The 13,435-nt window shown below is 45.0% G+C and overlaps 1 protein-coding gene across 10 annotated transcripts in view; it reads right to left on the bottom strand.

Annotated features, from left to right (window-relative positions):
* Window positions 1–13,435, bottom strand: part of BABAM2 (BRISC and BRCA1 A complex member 2) — a 470,493-nt gene that overhangs the window by 49,899 nt on the left and 407,159 nt on the right. The window contains exons 11-12 of one of the 10 annotated variants that reach the window (XM_055540631.1): window positions 6,397–6,555; window positions 939–1,392 (exon numbers count right to left, since the gene is read on the bottom strand). The exons of 8 other annotated variants lie outside the window; for them this stretch is intronic. In XM_055540631.1, the coding sequence (XP_055396606.1) occupies window positions 6,443–6,555 (113 nt within the window). In that variant the 3' untranslated portion in view covers window positions 939–1,392; window positions 6,397–6,442. Of the gene's footprint in view, window positions 1–938; window positions 1,393–6,396; window positions 6,556–13,435 lie in introns of those variants that run through there. One more of the 10 variants, XM_055540630.1, reaches the window with a different exon arrangement.

Raw genomic sequence — 13,435 nt, forward strand, 5'->3', positions numbered from 1 at the left:
TTTCGTATTGTATACATTCAATTCAGAGAAGCTATAACCTGTCCTATTTCACTGATCCCACTTTCTTTCTCACCACTGCCCTCACCTTTGCACACGTGGAGAGGAACAGGGGACGCAAAGACGAAGGAAGCCAATGCTGCCCTTGGAAGCTCACGGCCAAGCTGCTCTCCCTTCCTGGAGGAACCTCCTTCCCTCCCTAGGTTTATCTGGGTTTCCTCTCATCATGACTCAGTTTGTTGGAAATGCCTCTGTCCTAGAACTCTGCATGCTTTCAACTTGTACTCCAAACAAGGCCTCATCAGGGCTGTCCTCCCCAGGAGAAAAGCAGCCAATGGCCGAGGCCAGGACTGAGGGGTCCCCCGCATGGGAAACCTTCCTTAGCCTGGTGTTTCTCTGCCTGCTTTTCCAGGTTTGTCCATTCCCTCATCTAACACACACTGAGTGAGCACATCCCATGTTGCAGGTCCCAGGCTACACATGAGACCCACGCTTCCTGGAAATGAATGGTAGGCGCGACACTGTGCACTTCCTGTGATGTCCTCTGGTTTCTGTGTCCCCTGAGGATGCGTTCCATTTGGACCCTGGCATTTCCCCGGGCCTGGCTTCTGGTTCAGTCCCTACAAGCTGCTCTTGCTTCTGCGGCCTTCTTCCAGGAAGCCTCTCTTGCCCACTTTGTCACTAAGTGACACGTGCCCATGATATAGTCTTGGCTGAATTGCTAACAATGAAGTGTTCCCGTCGTAATTCTATATTCTCCACATGTGAACACTGGGCTAGACACAAGGCAGGTAGTTGATGTATGTCTAGGAACTCTGCCTGGCAGAGACCATAAAAGTGAGGAGAGGTCAATGGCATGAGACGTAAAGAAGGAAGCATGTTTTTAAGAGATGCAGAGAAAAATCATAAATAGCATTTCAGTTCAGTTCAGTTCAGCCGCTCAGTCGTGTCCAACTCTTTGTGACTTCATGAGCTGCAGCATGCCAGGCCTCCCTGTCCAACACCAACTCCCAGAGCCTACCCAAACTCATGTCCATTGAGTCAGTGATGCCATCCAACCATCTCATCCTCTGTCGTCCCCTTCTCCTCCTGCCCTCAATCTTTCCCAGCATCAGGGTCTTTTCCAATGAGTCAGCTTTTCACATCATGTGGCCAAAGTACTGGAGTTCCAGCTTCAACATCAGTCCTTCCAATGAATACCCAGGACTCATCTCCTTTAGGATGGACTGGTTGGATCTCCTTTCAGTCCAAGGGACTCTCAAGAATCTTCTCCAACTCCACAGTTCAAAAGCATCAGTTCTTCGGCGCTCAGCTTCCTTTATAGTCCAACATAATTTAATACCATTTAAACTTCTATCTTTAAAAGAATGTAGTCACAATAAATAAACTCCTGGCCTGGGAGGATTAAAACAGAAATCTGGCTAAATTAAGGAAGAATTTGATTAGAATAATCCTTAAATAAGTTAAAATATATTCAAATGCAAAATCCTTGGCATTTAAAAGCTGGGCAAAGTCTTTAAAGAGTCATAAGCTTCTAATTTCAAAATATCATGGATGATTTACCAAAGGCAGATGATTAGAAGGAATAGGACAAATTCTGAAAAGGAGGAGGACTGACAATGGTCAGTTTAAATTCCAGTCTTGAAAAATTAGAACATCCTGCCAGGCACAAATTTGCAAATAACACAACTACTCCAAAGTGAAGGATGACTAACTAGGCTTTAAGAAGAAAAAGAATTCTGACACTAGTTATTTTTATTTTTAAAAGGGTCTGGTTATGAGCTTTATATGCTAGAGAAAACAGCAACAAGTATCCAATTTGAGAAGCATTCCTGGAGAATCTACTATGAGCCAGCTCTAGGGGACAAGTTGAGTAAAGCCTGGTCCTTCCCGCTGACCATCACTGTTCTCAGGCAGGAAAATGACGGTGGGTTATAATAGAGGTAGTAACTGCCTGGGTCGGGGTGGAAAGATAATCCAAGGGCTTCTAGAAGGTTTGTTAGATAAGCAGGACCTTGAAAGACCACTAGGATTTGGACAGGCAGTTGCAGTGGGAGGCTTATGACAGGGAAGGGACAGAGAAAGGTGAGGGGATTCCAGGCAGAGGGAACAGCATCAAGCAGTCAGAGCAGAGGAGGGTGAGGGGATGAGGGTGATCAGGGCAGAGGGAGCACTGACCAGAGGATACAACGCTGGTGTGGGGGTGCTTTGGATAAATACTCCAAACTGTGGAGAGTCATGAGCACAAAGCAAAGCAGTGTGGACTTTCTTCCATGAGCAGCGAAATCCTTGAACATTTCACCCCCTCTGGTCAGAAATTTTCCTGTAATTTAAATACCCTCAAATGGTAGAAGTCTTCTAGAAAGGAGACTGTTTTAGAAGGTACACATGCACAAATCACAAATAATTTATTATTTATTATTAGAGGAGTGCAGTCACTCACTTCTCAGTTCGTGAACCGATTCCACTTTACAAAACATCTCTTAAGACTTACTAGTGTGTCCCTTATGGTCAGAGGGAGGCTCTGAGGGGTAAGCTTGGCGATGGGCTCCATCAGCTTATAGGAGTCTTCCGTTTTCTCTCAAACAACTCTAACTTTCTATGAGGACAATTCTACAGCAGAGCCTGAGATTTGGGACTGGGTTTAAGACTGGGATGGGAAATAGTTTAGGTCAAATATGTGGCAGCGCTTGGAAACCAGAACCCTCAAGAGTGACTGTATGTTTCCTTACAGGACAGCGTTAGAACCCTGGCCACCCTGTCACTCTCCTATGCAGAAAGCTGCATGAAGTTATTTTTTGTGTATTACACTTCCCAAGCATTCTCCACTCCAGATTTATACTGTGCTGGGGTATCAAAAGTACAGGAAAATGTCTGACCCACTAGATTAGGTGGTTGTGGAAATGTTCAGAGATAAGTCACTCCATTCTTCGGTTGCTTAAGGTTCAGTTCCCTCTGGTGAGATGAACAGGAAAGAGCTTATCTTATTGAGGCCGAAGGGTCACGTGAAAAACACGTGCCCTGGAGGTGGCGACCTAGGTTCCACCTAGTGATCATATCGCACTGGTAGATTCACTGACCTCTCCGAGCTTCTTCCTCATTGTAAAACTGGAAAGACTCTAACCTCCAGGTTGAAAATAACGCATGTGGTACAGCATCTGGCGCGTAGAAAGCGCTCGATAAATAAAGGGTGGAGCCTAAGGGAATGTAAGAACGGGCAAGTATAGTGGAGAGAATATGATCTTAGGAATTTGACAGATCCAGGCTTGATTCCTACTCAACCGGTTATGACCTGGGTGACCTTGTGCAATCTGCTAAACTCTCTGAGTCTAGGTTTTCTCGTCTTTAAAATGGGATAGTACCTACCGTGCAAGGCTGTTGGGTGGTTTATAAGATATAATGAATACATGTAGAATACTTGGCACCTAGCAGATATTTATAATGATACCTATTATCATCACTTTTTTCTTAGAAGCAATTAAAACAAACCTGAGTCTACATAATTTCTTTCTCCAACCTGACTTCCAGCTGAGAAAATACAACCCATAGATTAAGGTAGCCAGGTTCTTTCAATTAAGCTTCCAACTTAGTTCTGCCCATCATTTTATGTGGGGCATATTCAGAGTCCTTGGGAACTCCCCATTTTTAATTCTATATTCATCTTCCTTCAAATTAAAAAAAAAAAAAAAACACAAAAAACACAGCTCTGGAGAATATAAGGTCAAATGGGGTTTTGCAGCAAGAGCTGACCAAAGACCATAAAACATTTAAACAGAGAGGAAGCCTGCTGAAAACTCAGACAGTTTTCCATTGTGCTTAGATAAAAAAAAGACCAGAAACATAATGAATCTTTGTATATTTAAAGATTGCTATGTGGTCCCTGAACTATCCTAGTTTTTGTTTAGTTGTTTCTTTGGCCATCTCCTTAGTTATTATTTCTTCTGTGAGAATGGGAGGGGGATACAGTGGGAAAAGAGAAACTAATTCATGTTCTTCCTTGATAGCAACTCCATTTAGAAATTTCACTTCAGATGAAAGTATGACAGCTGTCTAAAATGATGTTTTTAAACTGTCATATTCTCCTAACTTGAATTATAGAGAACACACGTATAAATACAAGGTGAGCATGTTGAGGCAAGCCTTTGACTTAAATTAGCTGCTTGACTTGTACATCCAAACGTAAAGGAATAAAATCTTTTCAAGCAAAGGTTCTCCTAAGAGAAGCAGACTTGCGCCCAGTAACTGAGAGCTCTTCCTTGCGAGCTCCAAAACTTTTTTCCCCTTTCTATTGCTTTTGATTGAAATCTTTCCAAAGCAGCCTTCACATTTACTCTTCCATATCCCCCTTTAAATGACTTAAATCACAATTATGAATATTAGCTCTCAGAGTGGGCCATACAGTCATGACAACCCAGGCCAAATGAGGTGTGTGTGTCTAAGTGTCTAGCATTCTGCTGTCTATAGTTTCTTAGTTCCCTCCACCCCCACCGCCCAGCTCAGGCTATAGGTTAGGCTGTCTAGAGACCACAGACCTTCTCTGAGCAGTTAGGCTGCTAGCAATCAGGGAAGTAATGTACCAAGCTTAACAGCAGGTGTAGGAGTCAGGCCTGAGGTCCCTGTGAGTGAAATACATAAACGTTGCAATACCTCTTTAGTCTATTCTCTTTCAGCTGTGTTTTTGACAGATGTGCTTTCAGGGAAGAGCTGAAGTGCTTAAAGATCTCCATGTCTTGTCACGACAGAGGACAAACTCATTAAACCACAGTTCACAAAGAGGGCTTGGAAGTCATCTATCCATTTAACTGAAAAGCCTGTGGTATAGAGTGGTGAGCTGCCTGGGCAGCTGACAGAGAACCCCAGGGTCCTGACCCCCCCATCCAGCAAGCCTCTTGTGGCTCAGCAAATCTCCCTACAGGAGCAAAGTAAACCACAGCTACCAAAGCTGCTTTTACAGTATGACTTTGTTGTTGCTGTTGTTTAGTCACTAAGTCCTGTCTGACTCTTTTGCGACCCCATGAACTGTAGTCCGCCAGGCTCCTCTGTCCATGGGATGTCCCAGGCAAGAGTACTAGAGTGGGTTGCCATTTCCTTCTCCAGGGGATCTTCCCCATCCAGGGACTGAACCCATGTCTCCTGCACTGGCAGGTGGATTCTTCACCACTGAGCTACCAAGGAAGTCCACAGTATGACTCTGGGTTCTCCCTTAACCCAAGTCTGAAAAATCTCTCACTAGAGAAAAGTTAGGCATGGTGGTTTTTATTTTTGTGTTCCATTCTAATAAGTACTTTTTTTTTAATGCTAAGAAAAGGGAAGGAAACAAGCATTTGCTGAATACCTACAATGTGCTGGGTGCTTCCTGCCACATGGTTCTCTTGTCCCTTTTCACTACAGAGGAAGCCCATGCCTTGTGGCAAGCCCAAGAACCTTCTTGCAGCCAGGAAGAAGAGATGGTGCCAGGGTGAGCCCTGGCCAGTCTGGGTCTGGAGTCCGTGTTCTTTCTATCACAAGTGCTGCAAATTAGATTTACTGCTCGTTTCTGACATTCTGGAAGGAGTTTCTACTCAGGGACACTTTGGCTTTCTGCCGTCTCAGTCAGAGGTTGCTATGGGCATGCACGTTCTCTGGCCGTGAATCAGAAAGTGCGACTGACTCTCACGGTCCTCACAGACCAAAAGGAAGAACAGAATGTGCCTGCCTTCCAGACCTCACGAGTTATTCCTCTGGGTTCAATGAGCTCAGGCTTTTAAGGATTTTTATTTTTGATGTTTCAATTTCCTTGTTTTCTTTCTTTTGGATTGGGAAGATATTTTACGGTCATATCTATGGGGTTTTAATGGCCTTAGACCCTGGTGCTCACGTCTGTTCTTTTCCCATAGTTTCCATGATACCACATCGACCTGTACTTCCTTTCCTTTTAAAACATTTACTGTTTCCTTTCTCCATCCATGTAACAACCCCCCCACAAAGCCCAGGTAAGGGATAGTTAACCATGAAGGGTTGGCCCTGAGCTTTCCTCCTTTAGAAAGTCCCAGAAAGCTCCATCTCAGTACACTCTGATGTCTTCAAAATCTACGTATCCTTCTGACTGCTCACCTGTGCAATCTGATAATTCTAGACCAGAGGCCTGGCGAATGTCATAATATACGTTTTTTGGCTTTAAAGTTTTTATATCTCATCTGTGATGGTCAAGGTGGCATATTATCCCATTTACAGGTAAGAACACTGAAACTCAGTAACAGAAAGAAGCTCATTTAAAATTACAGTTATGTGACAGAGCTGGACCTTGGATTCAGGTCTTCAGATTTTAAACCCATGGTTCTGACATCATCAGGATGTCCTACTGTCGACAGGGGAAGAATCATACCACACGTCTGAAATAAAAGCCGTAAGCTTGCTCACCCACAAAGGCTGGGTCTAATATTCAGCCAAGCTCAGGACCTTTGGGTCACCGTTGACTCTTCATCCTGCCGTTTGCATCTCTGAAAGGCTCACTGTTGGCAGCACATCCTGGAGAGGACTGTCCACAAGGCGCTGTCCTATGTGGGGTGGGAGGCCCATCTACTTCCATCATGACAAAGAGAAGTGGGAATGGGTATTTTTAAAAATAGCAGCCCACTTTATGCAACTGAATATACTTTTGTTTAAACCTAAGGACAACCGCGTTAGGCCTCCCATGCCAATCGTTTTCGGTCAGCTCCAAATACTAATCAATTCACACCTGAAGTAATTCAATAAGCTTTCTCTGCCTCCAGGAATTGCTTCTCTGTCTGTCCTACACACTGGTGCCAGCTTGATTACCTTAATTCTCCCCCCTTGTTTCAGCCGATAGGGACTAACCATGGTCTCCTGGATAAAAACATAACTCTTAAATGTTGGTGGAGCAGGTCAGGAAAGGCCTACACAGCTTGCCCTTCTTAAGAGGGTGTGTATGGTACAGCCCATCAGGCTTCAGTTAAGACTAAGGTTTGAATATAGAAGTTGAAGTTCATATACACAAGAGTATTGAAGGACAGATGTAAAGAATCAGATTAAGAATAAAAAAGAGAGGGAAGATCCAAAGGGCTTTAAAATAAAGTACTTTAAACCAGGGCACACCTTAACAGAACCTGATCTGGGCTCTACTGCTAACCCCTTCTCGTTCAGCCTGCCTGCTGCTCTCACAATAGCTATTCTATCCTGCCCCACCCTTTCTCTTACCCCTTATCAATGCTCTTGGTGATAGAATTCTCTTTGTTTCCATAAGCCAAAAGGTTAATATTATTTAGGTATATTATTAATTGGCTGCATGGAAAAACAGGTTTGATTCTTTCAATGTTCAACTTGCTAAGTCATCACTTACCCTTAGATTAAACTAGAGTCTGCAAAGGGGTGCCCTGAGTAGGCACCAATATGGATCTATAGGAGAGGTGTGGGAATCCCAGGTCCAGAGGAATTCTTTACCAAGAGATGTCATCTTTTATGTGTGTGTACACACACATATGGGTTTCCCTGGTGGCTCAGTGGCAAAGAATCCACCTGTAATGTAGGAGATCCCTGGGTCAGGAAGATCCCCTGGAGAAGGAAATGGCAACCCACTCTAGTATTCTTGCTTGGGAAATCCCAGGGATAGAGGAACCTGGTGGGCTTCAGTCCACAGGGTTGCAAAGAGTCGGACATGACTGAGTAACTGAAACAACAACAACACACACATGCATATCTAAACACATGCAGGTATATATGTGCATGTATTTGGTTTAAAGAACTCGAAAGTTTTAAGACTTGTACAAATGAGAAGACAGTTGCTTGTCTGAAACTCAAAGATAGTGGTCATGAGCATTCCCAACCATGGGATTCTTGACTGGTGAGAGTTGAGGCACCTTCTACACAGCATATAAAGACCTATAGGATTTTAACTATTTAAAAATCAGTTTGATTTGGTATGAGAGATGGACCTTGTGCATAATGGCCTGCATTGGCAGGTGGATTCCCAGCCATTGGACCACCAGGGACATCCTACTGTGTTTCGTTTTAAATTCCAATCTGTCATAGACTGATAAAATAAAACTGAATGACTAGAAAAAGAATCATGCCCAGATGCCGTAGCAATTTCAAACAGCTATAAAAGTTTCTGTTTACTCGCAATGTCTCCATGCATCTTCATGGTCAGGTAATCAGCTGCAGACCGTACTTTGAGCCTCGGGTCAGAGAGGCCATGAGACATGCCCGAAGCGTTTTTGGAGCGGGGACAGTCCAGGCCTCCAGAGGAGCTCTCCTGGAACACGTGGGCTCGTGGAGGTGGCATCCTGGACCATCTGACCACCAACTAACTGTGGCCCTCTGAGGGTCTGCAGACTTTCAGACAGTGTCAAGTTCTCCACCACGACATTCCTGGCTGCTGGGACTGCCTTGCAACCCACTGCCCGTGTAGAGGCCCCTGCATACCGTCCTTCTCAGCCACTGCCTCCCTAGCTAATTAGTCTCTCACTTACAGTGACACTCATCTTTTGTTGGGAAAAAAAAATCCATCCTCCCAACTCTTCCTGATGTCCTGTCACTCTGGATCCTCACAGGACAAATACCCACTGTATCAGACCGTTATCTCTGCTCTGACTCTAAGATAAGCCTTCTCACTTTCTTCCCAGAATGTTCCTGCCACCTCTTTGTCCCAAGCAAAACCTAGCTTTCCCCCTTGGCCACTCCCTTGAGTAGAAGCCACTTGTTTTCCCAGACTTGCCTACATACTCAACCTTGCCCCTAAGAAAAGCAACCCTATTTGAAGCTTCTACCATTTGGCTAGATCACTTCTGTTGATTCTCACTGTGTGTTACCTACCCAGTCTCCTGGTTACACACTAACTTCTTGAGAAACCTCTACACTGGCCTCAAGTCCTCCTCTCCACTTGGGTTTCTGTAACCATCCAGTGTAACATCAGCATGGTTTCTGTAACCATCCAGTGTAACATCAGCATCTAACAAGGGCAACCTACCTAGCACCCATTTCCCTGTGGCCACACCCCCAACCTTCTCATCATCTATTCATGCCAAGCCACAAAATAATAACTTCTAAAATACTATGACTTAAAAATTCATTGATTCAGAGACATTTCTGAGTGCTGACTATACTCCAGGCACTGCTGGGTGGTGGTGATAGAGGGATGAATTAACTCCAATATCTGTATCCTTTCCTATTGCCTCAGGGGTGGTGCAGTTCCTTCTTGTCCAAATCTCCTTCCTTGACCCATGTTCCAGGTTCCATACTCTTAAACCACCTCTAGGATTTTGCTCTTTCAAAGATCTCTCTCTCTCTTTTCCCTCTAAATTACAATCTCTTCTCCACTGGTTCCTTCTCATCATGCTGAAGAACCTCCTCTTCGCATAAGGACCCCTCGTGACCACCACCCCTACTAGCTACTTCCCACATGCTCTTCTTTTCATTCTCTAAACCCCCATAAAGAGGACTGGTCCACCTTCTTCATTATCAATTAATTTTGTAACCCATTCACACCTGGCTTCTGCCAACTCTAACACATGGACGTTTCTTTCAACTGCTTTTCAGCTGGGACACTGTCCATGTTAATTACCAAAGCAAATGTTTTTCACTCCCACCTCATCTGCACCTCCTGCTTTCCTAGGGCCGCTCTCTCCTGGTTCTCATTTTACCTCGCCACTGCTTCTCTGTCTCCACCCGAGTCTTCTGACTGCCACCAGCTGCTGCCTTCTCCACAGCTGTTTTCAGTCCTCTCCTGTTACAGGCTCGTCCTTTGGCCATTCCCTCTGTCCCATGCTACGTGGATCACAGATCTGTATCAACTAGGAGGGCTCTTCCCAAACTTCAGCCTTACATTGCTGATTACTTATTGACCTCACCTGCTTACCACCTAAACACCTCAAACTCAACAAGTTCAAGCTCAGTTTTTCCCCTCAATTCTGGGACCCTTCACTCTCTACTCAGCTTTCCCCACCAGGCATCACACAGCCATCTGCCACTCCCCCTCGCTTCTAAAATCTGAGTGTTCACGAAGGCCTGCTGGAGAAGCAGTTCCTACCCCAGGCTTCTTCCCACTAGAACTCATACTCCACCCTGCCATCAGACCTGTGGCATAAGTGAGATCACAGCACAGCTCTGTTTAAAATCCTTCCTAGACTCTCCATCAGGAACAGGACATTCTTTGAATTCCTCACGTGCAAGGCTCTTCCTTATCAGGCACATTTCTTTCCTGCCTCATCTCCCAACACTCCCTTAACTCATACACTCTAAATACTCAAGTTTATGAATTATTCCCAGTCTTTTGAATGTACCACATCAGTCCACGAGTACGCTACTCTCCCTGGGGCATCCTCGCCTGGTTCTCTCCACAGTATGTTTCTATTAAGCACTTCAAGACCCAGCTCTTGGATCCTTCTGTAAAATCCCACAGAAGGGGTTTTATACAACTGTATTTTACATCTGTGTTGTAAATTTTTGTACAGTGGTTGTATTCATGTATTTGCACATCTGCAAACTCTTACCCATTTCTGTGACCACCCCTCCCGATGGAGGGCTCAGTCCATAGGAGATCCCCAAATGTCTGCTGAGTTGACTTGTATGGACACAAGGCTTTTCTCTCTGACAACAGGGCCCAGTTCATAGCCGCTGCATGGCCTGACGCTCTTAGTAATAGTGCTACAGGCATAGCAGCTGAGGAATACAATGGTTTCAGAAGGAACTGCCAGGTGACAGAAGTGGTTAACAGTGACTGTCCATGAGTGGTGTGAGGCAGAGTACTTTCACTTTTCACTGCATTTCTTTCTGGAGTATGTGCTTTTGTAACCATGTTTGTGTTTCTTTTATAAAAGTAATAAGCATAATAAGAGTCAGACACGACTGAGCGTCTTCACGTTCACTCTTCACTTTCATGCACTGGGGAAGGAAATGGCAACCCACTCCAGTGTTCTTGCCTGGAGAATCCCAGGGATGGGGGAGCCTGGTGGGCTGCCATCTATGGGGTCGCACAGAGTCGGACATGACTGAAGAGACTTAGCAGCAGCAAACATAATATTCTTTGTTGGTTATGAATAGTCTATTGATATGTCTACAAGCTGCAAAGGACCGTTTTCTGTGTGTTTGAACGGAGGGGTCAAGTTCTGAGGGCTTAACAGCCCAAAGGGGCTGCATAAGGCACGTGTGCTGATGACCAGGGGGCAATCCTAGTGTGCGGCTGCACCTCGGGGCCAGCAGAGCCCTGTGCCTGAGAACAAAGCAGCAGCCCTGAAGAGAGAATAACGCATTCACTTCAAAAAGTCTGCTTACGTACACAGATAGTTCTTATTGATCTGTGACCACACATGTGGATGTGTAGGTTTGTGTATATGGCTTTTTAAAAAACATAAAAAAATACCCTAAGAAAATAGCATTTATTTCTTCTACTCCCTGACCTGGGCACAGTGTGGGGGAAGCAAGTCTTTGAAAGGTATTTCTCCCAGCTTAAGAAAACTAGAATTTCCATGTTAGGCTCAAGATCTTTCACACACACACACACACACACACACACACACAGGAAGTGGGCTTGAATGCTGGACAGCTCAGTGCAGAAAGGGTGAGGACAGTGGTGCCCTAGGGTCAGGTCCATGGAGAGCAGCAGATAGAACGGGCAGATCACCCAGCACAAAGTGGAGAGTCTTTCAAAGGCCAGAGCTGAAGATCAATCAATCCTTGCTAAAAACATCTGATGGCTGCGTGCTAGAAAGGCATATTTTGCTTTGCTATGTAATTTCCTCAGTCCTTAACTACCAGAGTGTATCAGAATTGAATTCAAGTGCTCGTCCTAATGGGAGCTGAGTCACAGGTACCTCAGTGCTGTGTCTGCAATCTCCAGTGGGTGACTCATGCCTGTAAAATTCTGAGAGAAAGTACCAACCGACCCGTTGCTTAGTCATCTTTCGCATGGATGCTGGGTTCATGAGCTCTGTAAACTATAATGAGCGATCTAGCCTTTTACCATCTCTTTATTCTTTTCTAAACAGTACAAATTACATCTCTAAAAATAACTTCATCTATGCAAGTGAGTCACTGTGACCTGACAAGCTTCCACAAGCTACCCAGCCAAACTGTAATATTTACTTGTGAAGGTATAAATCTTATTGTCACATTAGCCCCATTTGTTTATGTTTTTTTTTTAAAGATCAAAATTTGGTAGACTTGGGGATGGGAGGAGAATTTCATCAGATGGTTTACAGAAAATATGGTTTACTCCTAACCTTTGACGTGGGCAGTGCTTTGGGGTGCAGGATGGGGGAAGGACTCTTTTGAAAAATATTTCTAATAGCTTAGGAAAACTAGATTTTTAATATTTTAAGTTGAAGATTAATCAAAGACTCTGAACTTTTAGTAAGGTGTGCTTATCAGCTTCTGAAAGAAATATCAGTAATCCTGTTTATTCTAAAATCCTAAACTGTGAATGTATGACATATTTGACAAAAGACCCAGCCATGCTAATAAATGCATGGGTATTAAGCATTCATCTTTACTGTTCCAGTAGTCGATTTCTTTGCCACGCCCTGGGTTCTTCAGCCACACAACTAAGCTTCAGTACTCCACCCACTTGCTGGATAGCTGTCCAGCCCTCAGGCCTGCATGCTGGCCTCTAGGTTGCTTGCCTGCATTTGTGGGCCTGGCATTGCCAGCTCTCAGCTGCCCCACCCCGGGCCTGTCCCACTTAGGCAATAAGTGCAAGGAATTCAACCTGGGGTGGGAACATGTTACCTGCAAGGAGCTTATACCTTTGTAAGTCAGGGAGCAACCTGGAAATATCAAAGCACTGTTAAATTAGACTCTGGCTGAAGCCAGAGAAGACTGGAAGGGTTTCTTTCTCATCAGTGTTTACTCAGGAATGGAATTACTGATGCCTCGAAACCTAGGAAGTTTCCACTGCTGTTTTAGCTTCTCCTTTAAGATATCAGACCACTTGGCCACAACTGGATAATCACACAGGGTACGGGGTGCTTTAGAATAGGAAGATGAAACCACTAGTCCATCTCAAAATTCCCCAGGAAACGGCCTACAAAGCCCACTGCCTGGCTCCTACCCGGGTAGAGGCCGAGTCACATTAAACCCTTCCCATCTCCCGATCACTTGACCTGTCCCCAGGAGGCCAGCCAGGGTCACCCTGGCCTGACCTTCACCCCAGGGGTGCAGCTGCTCCCTACAGGGGCACCTACTGCAGCCTGTCAGGTCTGGTCCCTTCTGCGAGGTCTCTCCACTAATTCAGTCTCAGCCCTGGGCACCTGCTGTGGCCTGAGCACTACCTGCAGGAGCTGTCGCTCACATCCGCACCCTACCGTGGGCTCCAGCCACTCTGGTTCTCCTCAGGACACAGAGTCCCCTCGCCTCCCTGTTTTTCCTGCAATTTTGATGTTACTTAGCCTTCCCAAGCCTCTCTTTCCTCACTTGTAAAACAGGGAGCATAACTATCTACCTCTCA

Source organism: Bubalus kerabau, chromosome 11 (genome assembly GCF_029407905.1).
Source record: "Bubalus kerabau isolate K-KA32 ecotype Philippines breed swamp buffalo chromosome 11, PCC_UOA_SB_1v2, whole genome shotgun sequence".
Taxonomy (NCBI): domain Eukaryota; kingdom Metazoa; phylum Chordata; class Mammalia; order Artiodactyla; family Bovidae; genus Bubalus; species Bubalus kerabau.